This window comes from Phyllostomus hastatus, unplaced genomic scaffold (genome assembly GCF_019186645.2).
Source record: "Phyllostomus hastatus isolate PE091 unplaced genomic scaffold, TTU_PhHast_1.1 phas_contig_1162, whole genome shotgun sequence".
NCBI classification, from domain to species: Eukaryota; Metazoa; Chordata; class Mammalia; order Chiroptera; family Phyllostomidae; genus Phyllostomus; species Phyllostomus hastatus.
The window spans coordinates 660866-679310 of record NW_025333537.1 but is presented as its reverse complement, the minus strand read 5'-3'; the positions used below and the strand labels follow the sequence as shown (position 1 = coordinate 679310).

Genomic DNA, 18445 nt, shown 5'->3' with positions numbered 1-18445 from the left:
TTCTGCTGCCCTCATGTGAGACGGAGCTGAGAAGGGGACAGAGACAGATGGCGGTGTCTGGAGAAGCAGAAGAAAAGGCTTCCAAGCAGACCCAGACACCGTGGCTGGGGACAGGGGGAATGCCAAGTTCTAAAGAGCCTCTCTGGATGCAGCCATGACCTCTGAGGTCAGCTGTCCTCTCAAGGCTGACGTGCAAACCCAGCTGGCTGGGAAGTAGGACTTGGGCTGCCTGGCTCTGCAGAGGAGCTTTGAAAGTAAAGAGGGAAATTATTTGCAAAATGATTAGTGACTATCTTTTGAAGCTGTCCCCTAGAGAGAGTGGAAGTGTCCTCTGAGGCTGTCCCAGGACCTCCTGCTCGGACCAAGTCTGAGATTCACAGGCCCTGCCTCTTGGGGACCCAGGGCCCGGCCAACCTGGACCAGGAGTCTGTCTCCTCCACCCCCAGCCATGTGACCGTGGGTTCTTCCCTGGCCCAGTGTCTCTGGACTGTAGAGAGGGTCTTTTAACCGCCGTGTTTCTGTGACGTACACCCAGGAGATTTCTAGGCCAGAATGTGAGCCCAAATTCACGCCCAGCTGCCTGTGATGCACAAGGGGCGAAAAAAGTAAACAATGTGTGAATTCTCCCAGGAGGGGCCTCCGTTGATCAATAAACCACGTTTATTACGTCGTAAGGAACCTAGTTAAGAAATAGCATGTTGCCTAGAAATTATCAAGCCAAGTAACAGCAACGGGAAGACCCCCAAGAGAAGGTTTCCGAGAGCCACAGTACTGAAGGGTCTGCCTCCACGGACTTAGAAGTGGGGGCCAGAGTGAGAAGACCTCGGGGGCCCTCCAGACCAGTGACGCTCAGACCCACTGGCAGAGCTCGGGGGCCAAGTGGGGGGGGGGGCTCGGGGAGGCCATACGTTCTTCTGGGTGGTCTGAGCACCGGGTGCTGAGCCAGAGTGAAGGTCACGTGGGACCCCAGACAGGCTCCAACATGGGGTCAGCGGGGAGAGAGCCATCCCTCCAGGGGGAGGTTCCACGTCCTCCATGGGGCACGCAACCTACATTGTCCAGGGCCAATTCGGTCTGAGTTCAGTCACCGTCGACACATTGTAAGACTGTGATTCTTCCCACTGAGCAAGTTTAATTCGCTTCCACGTGTGTGCACTGAGCACCCCTGTGAAGGAGGCACCGGCTGGGAGCCAGACAGGCACAGCCTGCCCTGGGGGAGCCCGTGTTGTGAGTGGACGCGGCACAAGAGGGATGCAGGACGGGGGCCCTCGGGGCCGGGAACGGGGCAGGCGAGCTGGTGGGTGGCAGGGAGAGAAATGTCCCCAGGGAAGCAGCATCTAAGTCACCGGGAGCAATTTTGCCCACAGGGGACATGGGCAGTGTCTGGAGGCATTTCGGGTGGTGACAACTGATGATGGGAGTCAGTGCCACTGGGACCGAGGGGGTGGAGCTCAGGGATGCGGCTCAACACCCGGCAATGCCCAGGACAGCCCCTCCACAGAGAAGTAGCTCACCCAAATGTCCATCGTGCGGAACTAGAGATCCCTCATCCATGCTGAGACCTGAAAGGCAGATTGGAGATGGGCAAAGACAGAGGGAACAGTGTTGCAGCCCGAAGGAATAGCCTGTGCGAAGGTTCGGAAGCAGGGAGGCGCCCTTCTCCTCCCATTTGTCCACAACATCAAAGCTGTGCAGAGCATGTGGCGCATCCCAGCCAATCGCATCCCATGCACCATCCCTACAAACACGTGCAGTGGGTTCCATGGTGTCCTCCATTGTACAGATGCGTAAACTGAGGCTCAGAGAGAGGGCCAAGTGACCAAGTCACGTGGCTGGGAACTGGCCAAGCTAGGATTCAAACCCTGCTTGCTGCACCCCTAGGGTCTGGGATCCTCACCAGGCCTCGAAAGGAGGGAGCCCTGCGTCTCTGGAGCTCAGTGACACGGGAGTGACATCAGTGAGGACACGCCGCCAGGCGGCTGTGGAGTCAGGCAGGGCTTCGGGGGGTGCACGGGGGAGTCCAGATTCGCCCAAACTGGGCAGCAGAGGCAGGGTGGTCAGCAGTCGGTGGGGGGATGAGCCCAGCCCTCCAGCCACCAGGCCACTCTGGAAAAGTCCAGCACACGCCTGGTGGGGCGGCGTCTGGACTTGGCACCTCTTCCCTCCCACGGAGGGAGTGAAAATAGCATCTCACTAGCGAGGGTTACGCGAGGCCCGAGAGCTGCTGGGTTTAATTTATCTCGCTTGGTTTCTGCTGACAGTTTTAGTAAACCAATTTGGGTTTGATAGTAAAAATAATTTTGTCCTCAGGGCCCCTCAGCCCTGCCTAAGTGTTGGCAATTGTTATTTATCACAGCGGCGAGGGAGAGAGCGTCTCTGCTGCGGGCAGAGGTGGGCAGGTGGCCTGTAGGGGGCGCTGGGCGGTGTTTGCTGGGTCTCGAGGGCCCAGCCACATGTGCCTGGCTGTGGGGGGGGCTCTTTTTCTCCCTCATGTACTGAATGGGTCTGTTGATGCTGTGTGCATTTAAGATGACGTTTATGAGGGACCTACTGTGTGCTGGGACCTGAGCTGCGCAGTTTATATCCGTGAGCAATAATGAACGGGAATGTTACTATGTAGAGGTAATAATTGTGTGATTTAGAGCTAATGTGAATAGAGATCATTACAGAGGGGTGATTACCCAAATTGGAGGTAAGACATGCAGAGCACCGTTGCATGGGGTCTGATGCCTAGTTGGCGCTTCATAAATGGAGGTTACAATGACCAAGAATCCTTATCGGGTAGGCGTTATTACGGCGTGCATTTAGAAATGACAGCACAGAGACGTTAAGTGGCTTCATCAGGTCACACAGCCAGTAAAGGACAGGGTTTGCACACACACGAGAGCCTCCACCTTCTTGGACTTGAACAGCCTATGGGCGGGGGCAGCTGCATGTCCGTGATGACGCAGGGGGGCTCCCAGGCCTCCAGGAGCTCAGAGTTGAGGAAGGGAAGAAGGGCCACACACAGACCTGGCAAGAAGCGGGCAAAGTGCTGTGGTCGGTGGGGTGGGGGTGGGGATGGAGACGTCGTGGGGCCCTGGATTTATCTCTGCAGGTCATGGAGTGTCACAGAGAGGGTGACATCCAAGCAGTGTCTTGAAGAGTGTCAGTTGGTCAAGCTGTTATGGGAGCAGGGCTTTCCAGGGTGGCCCAACTAAGTAAAGAATTCCAGCAGGTGACAACAGCGACTGATAGGCACCCAGTGGGTGCCCGGAATTGCAGCATTGATTAGGACCACCCACCTCACATTGTTGGTGTTGGAGGGGGGAAGTGGGGTGCCTGACCTTAGGATGAGTTAGGAGCCCCCAGGGTAAACCCCCTTCACACCCCAAATGCCTAGTCCCTGACCCATCATGAACCTCCCGGCTCCATCAGGGATCCGCCACTTACTCTAAACCACAACTGAGCAGGAACCTTTGAAACCCTTAAGGATGTGTTAAATCTCTGTCCATCTATCTCTGCCCATCTACCTATCTCTATCTGTCTCCCCGAATGAAGTGTAGAAAGGCAAACAAAGCAACCAAGGAATTATCAGTGAAGGCATCAAAGAATGGAAGAGCTGAGCGGGGCCCAGAGAGGGGAGGTGACTTACCCAGCATCACACAGCAAGTCAGGCATAGGACCAGAAAGACAGCCTCAGCGTGGCTGCCAGAGCTGAGCACGGAGGCCACAACCTTGAACATGCCACGTGACAGGGGAGATGGAAGAGCTTCTAGAGTCAAAAAGAGCTGCAGTTAAATCCCGACTCTGCCGCGAGCTCACTAGCCGGTAGGCCTCGGGTGGCGGCGGTACCTGCCTCTGGGGCCGGGGGGTGGGGGGGGGGCGGTTGTTCACTTCATCCCCAGAGCCTGGCACCCAGCCCGTGCTCAGTAAGTATCTGCTATGTCAAAGGGAGAGACGGCGAGTGTGAAAGTTCATCAAAAAATACGTCAAGGTCTTAGTAAGATTTCTGACATGAAATAGACAAATAACCACAGCTCACTCTCTTTTCACCCCCGTCACATGCCAGGTTTTACGCTAAACACTTAGCGTGCGTTGTGTTCGCCACCGATGTTGGCCATCATTACCCGTATCACCGTCAAAACCAATGTCTGGTGTTTACTGAGCACTTACTAGTTGCCAGTCACTAAGTGCTTTATTCCTATTAAACCATTTAGCTCTTCAAAGTAACGGATGTGATATCACTGTGACTATTGCCTTTTGACAAATAAGAAAGCTGGGCCTGAGGGAGATGAAGTTGTGTGCCAAGGTCACACAGCTGGGAAGAGGCCAAGTCAAGACTCGAACTCAGGTCTCCGGGACCAAAGCCAGTGTTCTTACCACACAGTACATGGTGGTGAGGTGCTGCACGAGGGAGAAAGCCCTCACCCCACCTTACAGGAGAAACCTGGGCTCAGGGAGCTTCCCCATGCCCCATTCCCTGGGCACTATTGCAAATATACATACATCTCTAAAAGAAAAAAAATTCCAAGCAGGCTCCAGCTGGCTCGCTGGGCTCCACTGCAAAGCCCAGCCCTAAATCTCCCCTGTTTATGGGCCCCTGCACAGTTCCTTAACCAGGAAATAAAAGGCCCTAATAACAAACCCCGATAACCATGTGATTGATAGCTGCGGAATAGTTCTCTTCAGCTGCTGCCAATCTGCTCTGTGCTAAGTTCATTCCAACCCCTAAAAATTAAGTGCCTTGTCCAGAGACACTTCAGTCCTTCAGTGACAGAGCTGGTTTGGGCTGCAAGAATTCAGGGGAGAGCCAGCAAGAAGGAAGCTCCAGGGTCAAGGGCAGCCCTGGCCCCAGAAGTACAGATCTGCAGACACTAGCAGAAATCATGGGAGAGACAGAGACTATAGAAATGAAAAACCTCCCAATGCATTAGCAGAGGGAGATGGGATTTCTCTAGAACCAAAAGTCTAAGGAATCCAAGAAGGAACAGCAAAGGTCATAAAGCCCAAACTCCATCGGGTTGCAGGGAAAGAAACAGGCCCAGAGATGGGAAGAGACTGCCCCCAGACTACTCTATCAGTCAGCTACTGCTGCGTAACAAGTTACCCCAAACCTGGTAACGTAAAACAGCAAGCCTATAGCATTGCTCGCAAGTCTACAGGTCAGCGAGGTGACTTTTCTGGTCTCAGCAGGTTCATTCGTGTCTGTGGGCAGCTACAGGTTGGGTGGTGGCTGTGTGGGTTGTAGCTGACCTTTCTTGTGTACCTGGGGTGAGGCAGCTGTCAGACGGTCTAGGCAGGCCCTGGCAGAGATGGTTCATCTCCGCTGCATGTGTGTCTCATCCTCCAACCACTAGTGCAAGTTCCTTCCCATGGTGACAGGCCAGGGTTCCAAGACAATGAGCAGAATCATTTCCTCCTACGGTGAGTTGGAAAGCAAGGGTGCGGATACAGAGAGGGGCAGAGCTTTGAAACCATTTTTGTACTCAAGCTGCCGTAGTCAAAGAAGAGTGGAGGTCAGAACTCAGGTCTCCTGGCTCCAGATGACATTAATGTATACAATGACCCTATGAATGGCCATCACTGTCCCCACTTTACAGACGAGGAAACCGAGGCTCAGAGAGGTGGAGTGACTCGCCTACCATCCCCAGCTAGGAGATGAAGGAGTCAAGATTTGCACTGTAGGCTTAGTCCCTGGCATTTAGAGAGCTCAGAAAACATACCCTTCTCTACACGGTGCTTCCATCAAGTAGGGGGACACTCTGGAAAGATCCTGAACTTTCTCAGAAAGAAGAAAAGGCCCTGGCTTGTGGGAGGAAGCCTTGGGTTCAGATCCCAGTTCTTCCACTTATTGGCTCTGTGACCTCGGAGAAGCCATTTCACCTCTCTGAGCCTCAGTTTCCTGTCTTTAAAGTGAGGGTGTTAATGGCACCCACCTCTTGGAGTCTGTGAGAGGACGGACACTTCGCAAGCACCCATCACATGACACTCAGTAATTTAATTGGCAGCTATGGCGGTGATGACGATGAATTCCTTTCAGGGAGTGTGCTGCATTGCATGACCACACACACACACGCACACACCATGCACACACAAAGGCTGAGCTTGGAGTTTGGGGGTGACAGTGAGGAACGAAGTGGGTTCATCCAAAGCTGCTACCCCGGGATCCCCCCTGACTACTTACACCCCCTCCCCAACATGCAAGGGACAGTCTGGTCAGCGGTGTCGGAGGCACACAAACTCTAGATAGGTTCTCCCCCGAGGCATGCTTGTTTTCTGCCCCTCGACCGTGCTGGGCTCTTAGCCTCAGTGATTCCAAGAGCGTCTCTGGGAGGGCACCCGCTCCCTGTCTCGCGCTGCGACACTGCCTGGCTGGTGCACACCGGGGACTGCAAGACACTCGGAGGCAATTAGATCTGACATCCCGGGGAGCCGCGACTACTTGCTGTGTGAATCCCTGACATGCGGTGGCCTCAGGCACTTACTATTCGGCAAGTGTTTATCCAGGGCGAGTGGTGTGGCTGGTGTTGCGTTAGATTTTCCGAGGCCCTGAGATAACAAGAACTCTGAGGACTGAGCCCTGACTGCGTGCCAAACTCCATTCTGAGCAAGTTGCCTCTGTTACCTTAATTCATTCTCATAACAACCGATGGGTCCACACAGGTATGTTCCCTGTGTAACAGATGAGGACGGGGATGCCCAGAGGGGTTCGGTGGGTTGCCAGCCGGATGTAAGGGTGCCAGGGTCTGGACACGGCTGTCTGACGCTGAGCCACACCCCGAATCACCTCTCGGCCCAGCCTCACGGAACGGAACCCACAGTATCCCGATGGCAGCCAGCCTCCCTGCAGAGCTCTGAGCAGGCTGCGCTTTAGAATGTGCACCCGGGTAAGAGGCGCAAGGTGGAGGGAGGAGTCAGGGAGGGAACCCGGGGCAGGAGCCCTGACCGGGTCCTGGGACAGCCACGGCCCCGTGGAAGCCGCTGCACACCCGTCTGGTGCCTCCAGGGAGAGCCCGGGATGCGTCTCCCAGGTTCCAGACAGTTCTTTTTTGCCTGGAGGACAGTTCCCATGTAGGGCCTGCAATCCCGACCAAGGCTTACGGGGAGGCATTTGACAGCTCTGATGAGCCACACTGAGGCTTCCGGAGGTGATGCCTTCCAGAGGGCATGTCACGGCGGGGACTTGGAATGACAGGAGACACATGCGGCAGCTGTCAGCTCCCGCTGGGGAGGGCTCCGGAAACTGTCCCCCAGCAATGCAGAGCCCCGGGCCCACCTTCCTCTTCACAGGTGCATGTGCACACACACCACATGCCATGTGCACGCCACACACAGACACGCACCACACCAGCAATGCACACAACACACACCATATTGCACACGCCGCACACGGCACACCTCACGCACAAGGAACAAGGCACACACAGACACGACCCGCTGGAGAGAAGGAGAGCAGGAAGCATTTTTGGCCCGGGCCCATTGTTACGAAATTTGTTCACAGTTCATAGGTTCTGAGATTTTCATCTGGGATCACCGAAGCCCAGGCCAGGCAAGCCATCTGTCCTTCGTCACGGAGCAGGGACGTGACAGAGGGGTGCCTCTGGCTGAGGTCCCCAACACCGGGTTTCGTGGCTGCACCCCTCGCCTCTCAGCAGACCATCTAGTTCATTATCAATGCTGTACAGATGAAAGGTGCCCCTTTAATTGAATTTCTGGCACTGATTATGTTATTTACTGCTCTCAACAATATTATGCCCATTTTACAGGGGGGCTACTGAGGCTCAGAGAGGTGAAGCCACTCTCTCCAGGTCACCTGGCCCAGAAACCAGCACATGCAGGATTTGAATCCAGAGCCCACCCTTCTAGCACTGTTTCTCCAGATGGGGCGAAAACACCAGGGTGGCTAAAGGCTGATTGTTAGTAGCCAAAGCAGCCCAGACCTGTTGGGTTTCCCAGGCTGCGGTGCTGGGTGTGAAATGTCCTGTCACTAACCTGGGGACTGGAAATGAGCAGCAGCTCAGCCCGTGGGGGATCCCAGAGGAAAGGCACACCCAGCGTGGGGTGCCTTTGCCTTCTCCTTCCTTTGGGGGATAAGAGAATTGATTGAGAAGGGGAGAAAAGCGGAGGGAAAGGAGAAATGAGAAAGAAAAGCAACTGTGGAAAAGGGAACCCCCCTGGGTCTTTAAGGAAAGCATGCCAGGGCCCCGCCCCCGGAGATGCCGAGGGTCTGATTGGTCGGGGGCACAGCCTGGGCATCATCTGAGTTTTGAAGTCTCCCCTGTGAGGCCCACGTGCAGGCAGGACCGAGAACCACTGGGCGAGGTCGGGTTCTGAGTCTGACACAGACCAGCACTTGGTGATGTTGGGGAGAGAGGGAAGGAGCGAGGAAGATGAGGAAAATGAGAGGAAAACTGAGAAGGATGTAAGAAAGCTGTTTTTTTTCCTTTGCTTTTTTTTTTTTTTTTTGCTTTCAAGTGTCCTTTTAGGGAGCCAAAGAGATTGGTTTTCTGTGTCCTCCCTGGAGTCGACATGCTTTCTTGTACCGTCTGCCATTTTATCAAATTAAATGGAAACCAAATTAGCGCTGGGCCGAAGGGCCCCTCAGCAGTCCACGGTGCTGAGAAGCGGAAGCGTCTGGCACTGGCCGTGAGGCATCGTAAGGGAGACCGGGCCTTGGGATCTGCGCCCCTGTGGGCTCAGTTTGCTCCTCCGTCAAATGGGATTACTAACCTGTTCTCCGACCACTTTGCTACGTGGTTTAGGGAATCTGATCAGAAATGGACATAAAGAAACTCTAAACAGGTCTGGGTTTTTTTGTTTGTTTTTGTTTTGTTTTAATGGCCTTCTAGAAAAACGTTTTCTGTAAAAGATTTATTTCATCTATAACTGCATATACGGACTTTGGGGTTTTTTCCCCCTTATTTAAATCCTATGGTGTATTTAATCACCATCTCTACCGTCCTGTGGAGATCTTGCCTGAACTTCAAGATGGTATTTTCTTAGGAAAGTCACTTAATAATCCCTCCAAGCCTCAGTTTGCTCACTGGAAAACGGAGAAAAACTCACCCTAATTCGCTCATGGAAACGACACTTATTTTCACCCGTGCTGGGCGCTGGGCTGGGCTTCAGGGCCATGTGAGCAAAGACCACACGACTCCAGGGAGCTCACAGCCCCGTGGGAAAGCTGACCAGGCCGCAGGGTCCTGTGGGCTGGCGCTGAGGTCCTGGTGTCCACCTCCGTCGGTTTGGATTCTGGCTGTCCTGGATGACCAGCTCTTGGAGCTGCAGAATGTTTCTCTACCTCTGGGTGCCTCAGTTTGCTCATCTGTGAACTGGGTGGCAATAGTGGTTCTTACATTATTTGGTGATAAAATGACATGGTATGTGTGAACTGCTTGGAACAGCTCCTGGGGACCTTGGCTAATAGTTATGTAGCCACAACCGCCAGGTGGTGGTGTGGGGAGCGCAGAGGGGCCTTGAGGAGTTAGCAAAGCGCCCAGCAGAGAGGGGAGGAGAGGCATTTCAGGAAGACGGGGCAGCAGAGGCCAAGCAGGTCTAGGGGCCCCAAAGGCCCTGGGGTACAAAGAGGTCTGAGACGGCAAAAACGGGTGGGGGCCCGCCGGGCAGTCCCAAAAACGCTGAGAAACCACACCTCATTCTGTGAGCGAGTTTTTGCTCTTTCCACAGTCCGGTTCCTGTTATCAGCTACCTCCCTTTCTCCCTCCTTACATTGCTTATAAATTGGCTTGCCTTTTTCACTCTGCTTACGCTAAGCAAAATAATGTCCATGAAATGAGAAGTTCAATGTGCAAACCATATATTTATATATTTTTCTAATTCACATTTAAATAAATACATAACCATTAGACATTTTCAAACATGTTTTGTCTACCTAAAATCATCTTGTGAATGCCACTGGGGAAAGCTTTTTAAAGGCGAGATTTCTAGGCAAAGGTCAGACGTTGGTTTAGAAAGAAATAAAGAAAATGCAAGGTGGTTCGCTTATCATTTCCTTCTCCGCCTTCTGTGGAATATTAACCCCTGCTCCACAGTTGCAAAGCCCACCTACCACCTTCCCCCGCACATCCAGGCTCCTGATTGGTTGGGGTGAGTAGGGGGCGCCAGTCGCCTGGGGAAATAGATGGCAGCTTATCCCATGCTTTGGCATACACTGCCCTCTACTGGTCAAGAGAAGAATTGCTTTGCCAGAAAGAGCCTGTTCATCTGTCAGATTGAAATTTGCATTCTATCCTCACCTCTATGGCTGTCTAGACCCTAGTGGAAAGCAATAATGAAGGTTCCTTAGGCTGTTTTTATCTGTTTTTGAAGAAGCAATATATTCACATGATTCAAAAATCCCAAGGTACAAAGGAATCTACTGTGAAAATTGTTTCCTACCTTCCCCCACAAACAGCCCCCTTTCGTGTTCTGCCCCCTGGGGCAACCACTTGAACTAGCTTCCCATGTATCTTCCCCAGACTCTTTAGTTTTTTCAAAACCATGAGAGAAATCTCATATCTACCCAAATACAGCCACACAGACTAAGTAACCAGTTTAACAACGATTTTATTACATACTCTGTTATATACAATCAACAACAGCAACAAAACAAAACAAATTTAATTGTTACCAAGAGATGTATAATATTTAGGAGACAAGATCTTTTTAACACAGGGAGTCTGTAGAGAGAAGAAATATTATCATGATACAAAAACAATGTTGCAGCCCTGGCTGGCATGGCTCAGTGGATTGAGTGCCAACCTGCAAACCAAAGGGTCGCTGGTTCAATTCCCAGCCAGGGCACATGCCTAGATTGCAGGCCAGGTCCCCGATTGGAGACGTGTGAGATGCAACCGCACATTGAAGTTTCTCTCTCTTTCTTTCTCCTTCTCCCTTCCCCTCTCTCTAAAAATAAATAAATAAAATATTTTTTTAAAGGTTGGAAATCATGGGTTTAATCAAATAAATTTAACAATAGTCTCATAAGAGCAAAAGACATTTCAGGATGAGGTATGGCAGTCAGATGGGGCTTTCTCATCTTGCAGATTTTATTTGTAATTTTTATTCACATTTTCTGATACAAGACTGAACCCAGGAGCACTTACTGGAGATATACCACTGGCTTTCATGAAACATCCTATAAAATAGCGGTCATATCTCAGGTCTTGGCATCCAGCGGACCTAGGCTTGAACCCTAAGCCTTATTTGTAGGTGACATTGGGCAAGTGGCTTCTCCCCGTTGAGCCTCAGTTTTCTTGTCTGTAAAATGGGACAATCATAAGTCTTAGCTGGTGGCGTTGTGGTTGTTTGAGTGCTTCATACTCAGGAGGCAGCGTTGTTGTTCCTCAAAAGCTAAATGAGTCTCTCACGTGGCCTTTCTCACGTGGTCTCTCGGTGTGGCCTTTCATGACTAGCTTTACCCCTTCACATAAAGTGTTTAAGGTTCATGCGTGTTGCAGCATGTATTAGTACTCCATCCTTTTTCGTGGCTGAATAATATTCCATTGCACAGGTAGACCCCCATGCTGCATATCCATTCATTTGCCGAGCGAAGGGGCCAGGTGTGTGTTTCAGAAGGAGTGATCCGTCTGCTGAGGGCAGAGGGACTGGGGTCAGGCAAGGATGGAGTCCGCAGGCCACGCTGCTCCCCAGTCCCACTGACGGATGACGGAGAAAGGCTGGCGGCTGTGGCTGGGGGGACAGGGGTGGGCTGTAGTGTTGAAGGAGGCGTGGAAGCTGAGGTCCCCCAGCAGGAGCTCAAGCCCCTCCCTCGGGCAGCGAAGAGGGGCTGGGGCAGGCAGGGGCTGGCCTGGAAGGGCTCCGTTTTCCTGGGGAGTTCCCCCAGACCAAACCCACCCGCCTGCCGGCACCCTTCCATCGGCCCTTCCTTCCGGAGTCAAACTGATGTCTCGGCGCCTCCTCGGATTGTATGTGGCTGACGCCTCACTTCGGTCCTCGGCACAGAGCCTCACTCTGCCCTGTGGCCAGTGTGTCTGCATTTTACATCTCAGCTGGATGCACCCGGAGTATCAAATACAGCGGGGTGGGCAAGTGAAAAAGCAAGCTCGTCTTCAGATTGGGGGGGGGGGGTGTGAATTACTGGCATTTGCTATGCATCATCGGAATCAGTCTATCAAAAGGTGATCCGACATAATGTAACAAGTCTGTTCTCTCCCCCCCTGCCCCTTCGTGCACATTCTCAATGGTGTTCCTGCTGCAGGTGAAATCTTAGTTTCCATAGGTCTTCTGGTCGTAGCAAGGGCAGTTCAGACGAATGCTCCTAGAGCTCTAAGCGTCATTCATCTTAAAACTTCACCCCTCCCCCAGCAGGGCTCCTCGGCCGGGAATTCTGCAGTGGGGGAGGGCCTGGAGGGCTGTTTCTTTCCCACAGGAATGCCTACCTTGTGAGCACTGTTTGGGAAGACACAGGGTGCTGATTTTTTTTTCCCCCTTCTTAAGGAGACCTTGATGGGGGCAAAGCCGCTGAGCCTGGCTGCCCCTGACTTTCCCCTCGGCTGGTCGCCATCGCCCTTTTGGGAGGAGAACACTTTCAGGGATGCTCCCAGAGGCTGCCCTCTGCAGGGGCTGCATCTGAGGCCCTGGCAACGGGACTCATCCCCGCCCTCATCCATGAAGGGCAGCTCACTCCCAGTACCTGCTCCCCTCCCTCTGCTCTGCCCTCAAGCAGGCAGTCAGCTCCGGGCTGATTTTTATCGCTGCGCTTGGCTTGGCCAGTGTCAGAGGCGGCCACTGTTTTCCGAAGCCTAGATGCTGGTGGCAGGCACCGCTGGCGCCCCGTCCGAGCCCTGTGACACTTGCACTCTGTACCCGTGATGGCTTCCTACTAAAAGTCCACCTAAAAGCTTTCCCTGATTCCGTGTGGGCAGGCCGGAAGTGCTGGAGACTCGGCACCCCTCGGAGGGGCCCTCGGCCAACGAGAGAGGGGGCAGTTGGAGGATAAATGTCCCGGCCCCCTCTCCCCCGAGCTATGTTCTGCTCTGTCTCTCAGAGCTGCTGCAGCACTGAGCCCAGTGCCCACAGTGGAACTCACCCGACCATGCACCATGCGTCGGCTCCTTCCCTTCCTCCTGGGTCCCTCCCCCGGCGGTGCTGCCTGGGGTGGCCTCCCAGGTCACCAAACTCCAAGGAACGGCCACATGTTTGGTCAGGCTCTGCTCCTGGGGAACCCAACCTCAATCGACAGTCACACATATCCCTTTGAAGAGCAGAAGAGCTCAGTCCCTACTGGCTTGTTCTTTGCTCAGGGCACATTTTCTGAGATTCCAGGGCAACAGAAGCTGCACTGAACAGTCCGCTGTTTACTGTGTACAAAATGCACCCACATGAGTCAGGCTTCCTCAGCCTTAGAGCTTTGTTGGACGAGGCCATCTCGTGTGTTGTTGTAGGGTGTTTAGCAGTATTCACCTGTGGCAACCCCCCAGGTGGGACAACCATGTCTCTAGACATTGTCAAATGTGTCCAGGGGGCAAAACACCCCTAGCTGAGAACACAAGTCACCTGATGTCATTCGATGTAAACAGCAGTCCAAAAAGATGATGATAATAATGATGACGGTGGTGGTGGTGATGGTCAAGATGATGATGGTGGTGATGGTGGTGGTGATGATGATGGTGATAGTGAAGATGGTGGTGGTGGTGGTGCCCATGATAACATTGCAACATGACGTAACATTCAAACGACTTGACCAAACTTGCCCAGGTGCCGCCGTAGCCCTGGGATTTGATCCCAGACCTTCTGTAGGCCTTACCTCACTCCGGAAGCCCACCACATGGACCGGAAATGTTAAGCTCAACTCACAGACAACGAGCTTTAGGCTTCACAAAAGTGTCAGAGCCAAGAATCAAGCCAGAGCTTTCCGACTTCCAAGGCAGTGGGCCCCTCCCAGCACGCTGCTCCTTCCCGTTTTACAAAGAACAAAGAGTCGTTTCAGGGTTTGGGAGGAAAGCAGTTTTCACTCTTGAAGATGTTTCTGTTATTGGCCAGCAGCACTAGACGTCAGAACTCAGGCCTTGAGTTTTGGCTGAGAAAGAATTCAGAGCCACGACTTCAATACAAGCAACAGTTTATTTAGAAAGTCACAGCGGTAGAAGAACTGAGCCAGCTGGGCTGGGTGGGCTCAGGAGGCGAGTCACAGAGGCATAAGAAGAGGGGCCCTGAAGCTTTGGAGAGAGAAAGACAACGGAAACACGCCTAGGGGGAGGAGAGGCAGAAAGGCACGGAGGAGAGAGGGAGAGAGACAGAGAGAGAATTCTTCGACGTTCTGAGGGGTTTTATCTGGAGGTCTCAGGGCAGGATCTCAGTAGACCATTCTCAGCTTCCCAGGGGCGTCCTTCCAGGGCCGTGGTCTGTACTGATTGGCTGGCGCCGGGCCGGAAGTCAGCCCTGGCAGCTGGTCCAGATGTCTGCCGCGGTGTCGCTCCGCCTGGTTTTGCTGCTTTTCTGGACCCGGAGCTGGAACACAGCGGAGGCCTGGATGTCACCTCCGCTCTGACCAAAGCTCTCTCTCTCTCTGTGGACAACACACCCAAACCTTTGTTCCTGCGATGACTTGATGCGGGTCAGAACCTGAGTACCTTGTTGTCTTCATGCTTAAGGCGGCGGTCATGCCAGGGCTTGTATGGGAGTCGATGAGACTTTTCTTCAGCCCCTTTGTGCCCCCTGCCAGGGGGTCTACAGCCTGACTAGCCACACGCCAGTGGAGGAAGGCCAGGGCAGCGGCCAAACCGCGTGGCCAGCGATACGAAAGGCTGGGGGTCTAAACCGCGTGACCGTGTGATATGCTAGGGGAGGAGAGGTCGCCCTGGTGGCCAGGCCCCGCCCTACGATGGTCCGTTGCTAGGCACCCAGGGCTTGCCACCCAGGGTGACCCTCCGCAGCGGGCCTACCGTCCCTCCCGGCTCCTGTCTCACTGCCTGTGACGTCACCGCTGCTGCAATCCGGTCACCGCGCTGAGTGACAGAATAGAGCCCAGCCGCCCTGTGTCTGGAGCCCGCGTTACCAGCAGGTCGGCTGAGAGGTCGGCGCAGGGAACAGATACTTGTTACCGCCCCGAGCACACTGGCCCCGCCCAGAACGTGCACGAGCAATCGATGTTTTCGTGGTTCTCCGCGTCCAGAGGCTCTCCCTACCATAGGTCAAGCGCTGGCATCGGCCCCACTATTCTGTTTTCAGACAGACCCCCCGGCGTGTTCTTTATACCGTATCATTTATTGAACGCCAACTGTGTGCAAGAGAAGGTGGCAACTCCAGATTCCAGTCCAATAGGAGTTTAGAGGCTGTGGCCTGGCCGGAAACGGGCAGGGGGGGAGGAGGAGCCGAGAGAAGCAGAGCAAGCGTGCGTGCAAGGCCAGCAGACAGCTTTTTGAGAAGAGGATGTTTTTCCAGTCGTGCAGGGGACACTGCTGGAGATCTCAGGGGCAATCAGAGCCCCCCTGCGCCAGCCCCCGGGGGCACCTTTCCCTGAGGCATTGCGGGAGGGGCTGTGGGAGGTATGGGGTGAGTCCAGTGCACCCCCTGCCCGCCCTCTGCAAGGAAGACTTCAACTGGTACATTGTGTTTCTGTTGTTTTTGCTTTGTTCTTACTAACTGACGCACCAGCGTGGGCGGTCCCCGCCGCTTCTCCCCACTCCCAGGCCGGCAGCCATCAGCTCAGCGCCCAGGTTGGATGAAGCTGTCAGCTGGGGGAGGGCTGTTGTCAGCCTGCATCAGTCCCAGAAATTTCACTCCGGGCGATTTCCTGACCCGCCTCTCTCCTCTGGCGGTGAATTGCTCAGTCAGGAGACTCCTGATGAAAACCCGGCACTGTCTGCCATTCCCAGCGTGATGACATGCAGACGCCTGTACTTCTCTCTCGAAGCCCTTCATGGGGGCCCTCCCGCAGGTCTCCCCGGGTTCCCACACACGCTGGCCACCAGGCAAGATCCCTCAAGAGTCAGGACCCTGCTCTCTTCCTCCCTCTGCCTGGGGCTTTGCTTTCTCCCCACCCTCTGCTTATCTGCCTCATGGTCCTCTTTCTTAAGGATCAGACACAAGTGTCACCTCCTCCAGGGAGGCCTCCGTGATTCCCCCCAATCTGAGTTAACGCCCTCCACTGCACTTACTTTGACTACAATTCCTACCACCGTCCCCGGCTTCCTGGTCTAAATATACCACTGCTCTATGACTCCTCAATCTTCTGAGCACAGCACAGTGCCTGGCACATAGTAGGGCTCACAAATATTAGGGAGAAGGACACAAGAAAAGAAGAAAGACCTAAGAAGGAAAGGGAAGGAAGAGAGAGGGGAATAAGGAGAAAGGAAGGGGTGAGGCATGCGTTAATATCTCTCCACGACTGATGCAAGCCAACGTCCTTCGTCTCAGAGATCAAGTTCACCCAGGATGCCTAATGGGGCACACAGGTCTGTGGCCTGCCGGAGGGCTTTCTGGGTTGTCACCTGCCCCTTGCAGTCCCCATATCTAGTGTCAGCATGCCTTCTAGAGCTTGAGTCTTTGAGACGTCGTCATCCTTGAAGGCTGTGCAGAGTGACAGCAGGCTGGAGCGGCCATTGCCTGCCCCTCCCCCGAAACATAACAGATAACCAGGATGATGTTGAGGAATGACGCACAGGATAAATGGAAGCATCAGTTCACCTTACACGAAAATGCAAATGATAATTAGCAAGCAGCCAGCTGGTTCGGCATCAGAGGAAAATGAAAGACCCGGGCCACGCCCCCAGCATGCAGCCCAGCGCCCACCACTTAGCCTCACCCCTGAAACGGGGGGTTAATGCCGGGGGTATTGAAGGCAATTCTACTTACAACGCAGCATCTGACCCTGCACGGGAAGGCCATTTCGTGAATGATGAGCCTGCCAAAGCCTGACCCGCCCACCAATCTGTGCGCAAGGCTTGCGGGAAGGACCCGCACGTCCCGATCACACTGGGAGCCCGGCTCACCTCCACCCCGCCCAGGCCCTGGCCTGGGACCTGACACTAGTGTGTCTCAAAAAAAAAAAAAAAGCTGTGGCTGGCGTAGCTCAGTGGATTGAGCACGGGCTGTAAACCAAAGTGTCGCAGGTTCGATTCCCAGTCAGGGTACAAGCCTGGGTTGCAGGCCATGGCCCCCAGCAACTGCACATTGATGTTTTTCTCTCTTTCTCCCTCCCTTTCCTCTCTAAAAATAAATAAGTAAAATCTTTTTAAAAATGTCTTTAAAAAAAAGTGTGTGTTGTCTGAAAAAAAATAAATCATGAGCTGGTCGAACATCCCTAACATGGCTTCCCCGCACCCCCTCTCTCTGCCCTCAAGCCTGAACCTGAGCAACAGCGACATCCTGACCGTCTACGACGGGGACGAGGTCACGCCCCACGTCCTGGGCCAGTACCTCGGGAGCAGCGGCCCCCAGAAGCTGTACTCGTCCACGCCGGACCTCACCATCCAGTTCCACTCGGACCCAGCCGGCCTCATCTTCGGGAAGGGCCAGGGATTTATCATGAACTACATAGGTAGGTGTCGCGTCGGGCAGGGGTTTTTTTTGTTTGTTTTCTTTGTTTTTAGATATAAGTGAAGATGATGTCCTCCAGATGTATCTTCCTCAGGGGGCAGTTTGTGCTACAGTCTTTTGATATATTGGCACGGTGAGTATGTGTAGGTTTTAAGACCTTAGTCAGACGGACCAGGGTTTGAGCCTTCGTACTGCTGTCCGTGGCTGGGTGGCCTCGGGCCAGTCACACACCCTATCTGAGCCTCCCTTTTGTTGTCTATGAAGTAGAAACAGTGATACGCACTCCACAGGGTTGTGTCAGGACTCAGTAGATAAAGCCTCATCACTCCAGGACTCATTACGTTTCATTTGCTGTCAGCTGGGACTTTATTTCATCAACACTGTCCCTGACCCTGACCCTGACCCTATGAACCTTGGTTCTCCCTGAAGGACTCTTCTTCCCCTGGGTCCCGTCGAGCAGAGACAGCCCTCTCTCCCCCACCCCCCAAACTTTAGGGCCAATAGATGCCGGTGATGCTTCCTTGATCCTCAGTGTGGCTTTCAAACCATTACCTCCCCCCAACTTAAAAAAAATTCCTGCTAAGTTCGAGCCCAGTGCACACTTGACCGTCCCATCCCCCTTATTGTTTTGCCCACACGCACTCCCCACCCTGCAATGCCCCTTAATTCGTGATTGGCTCCGTCACCCTCCTCGGCTCAGCACCTAAACATGGGAGGGTCCCAAGCTCCGTGCTGGACCCCGTCCTCTTCTCTGTCTAAACTCGTTCCCCGTGTGATCTTTTTCGGCCCCATGGTTTTGAGCAACACCTATCTATCCTGCACCTCCAACCTCGGACTCCCCCAGCCACTCCAGATTGACCCAACTCCTTCCCGGGCAACCTCTAATTGGTGTCTCAGATGGAACAGGGCCAGAGCAGAACTCATCCTTTCTCTACCCCACCACCACCGCCACCACCCAGCG

The 18445-nt window shown here is 53.7% G+C and overlaps 1 protein-coding gene across 1 annotated transcript in view; it reads left to right on the top strand.

Annotated features, from left to right (window-relative positions):
- The window catches only part of SEZ6L (seizure related 6 homolog like), a 163026-nt gene that overhangs the window by 118925 nt on the left and 25656 nt on the right, over window positions 1-18445 (top strand). The window contains exon 10 of the mRNA XM_045841017.1: window positions 17289-17485. Coding sequence (XP_045696973.1) covers window positions 17289-17485 — 197 coding nt within the window. The remainder of the gene's footprint in view (window positions 1-17288; window positions 17486-18445) is intronic.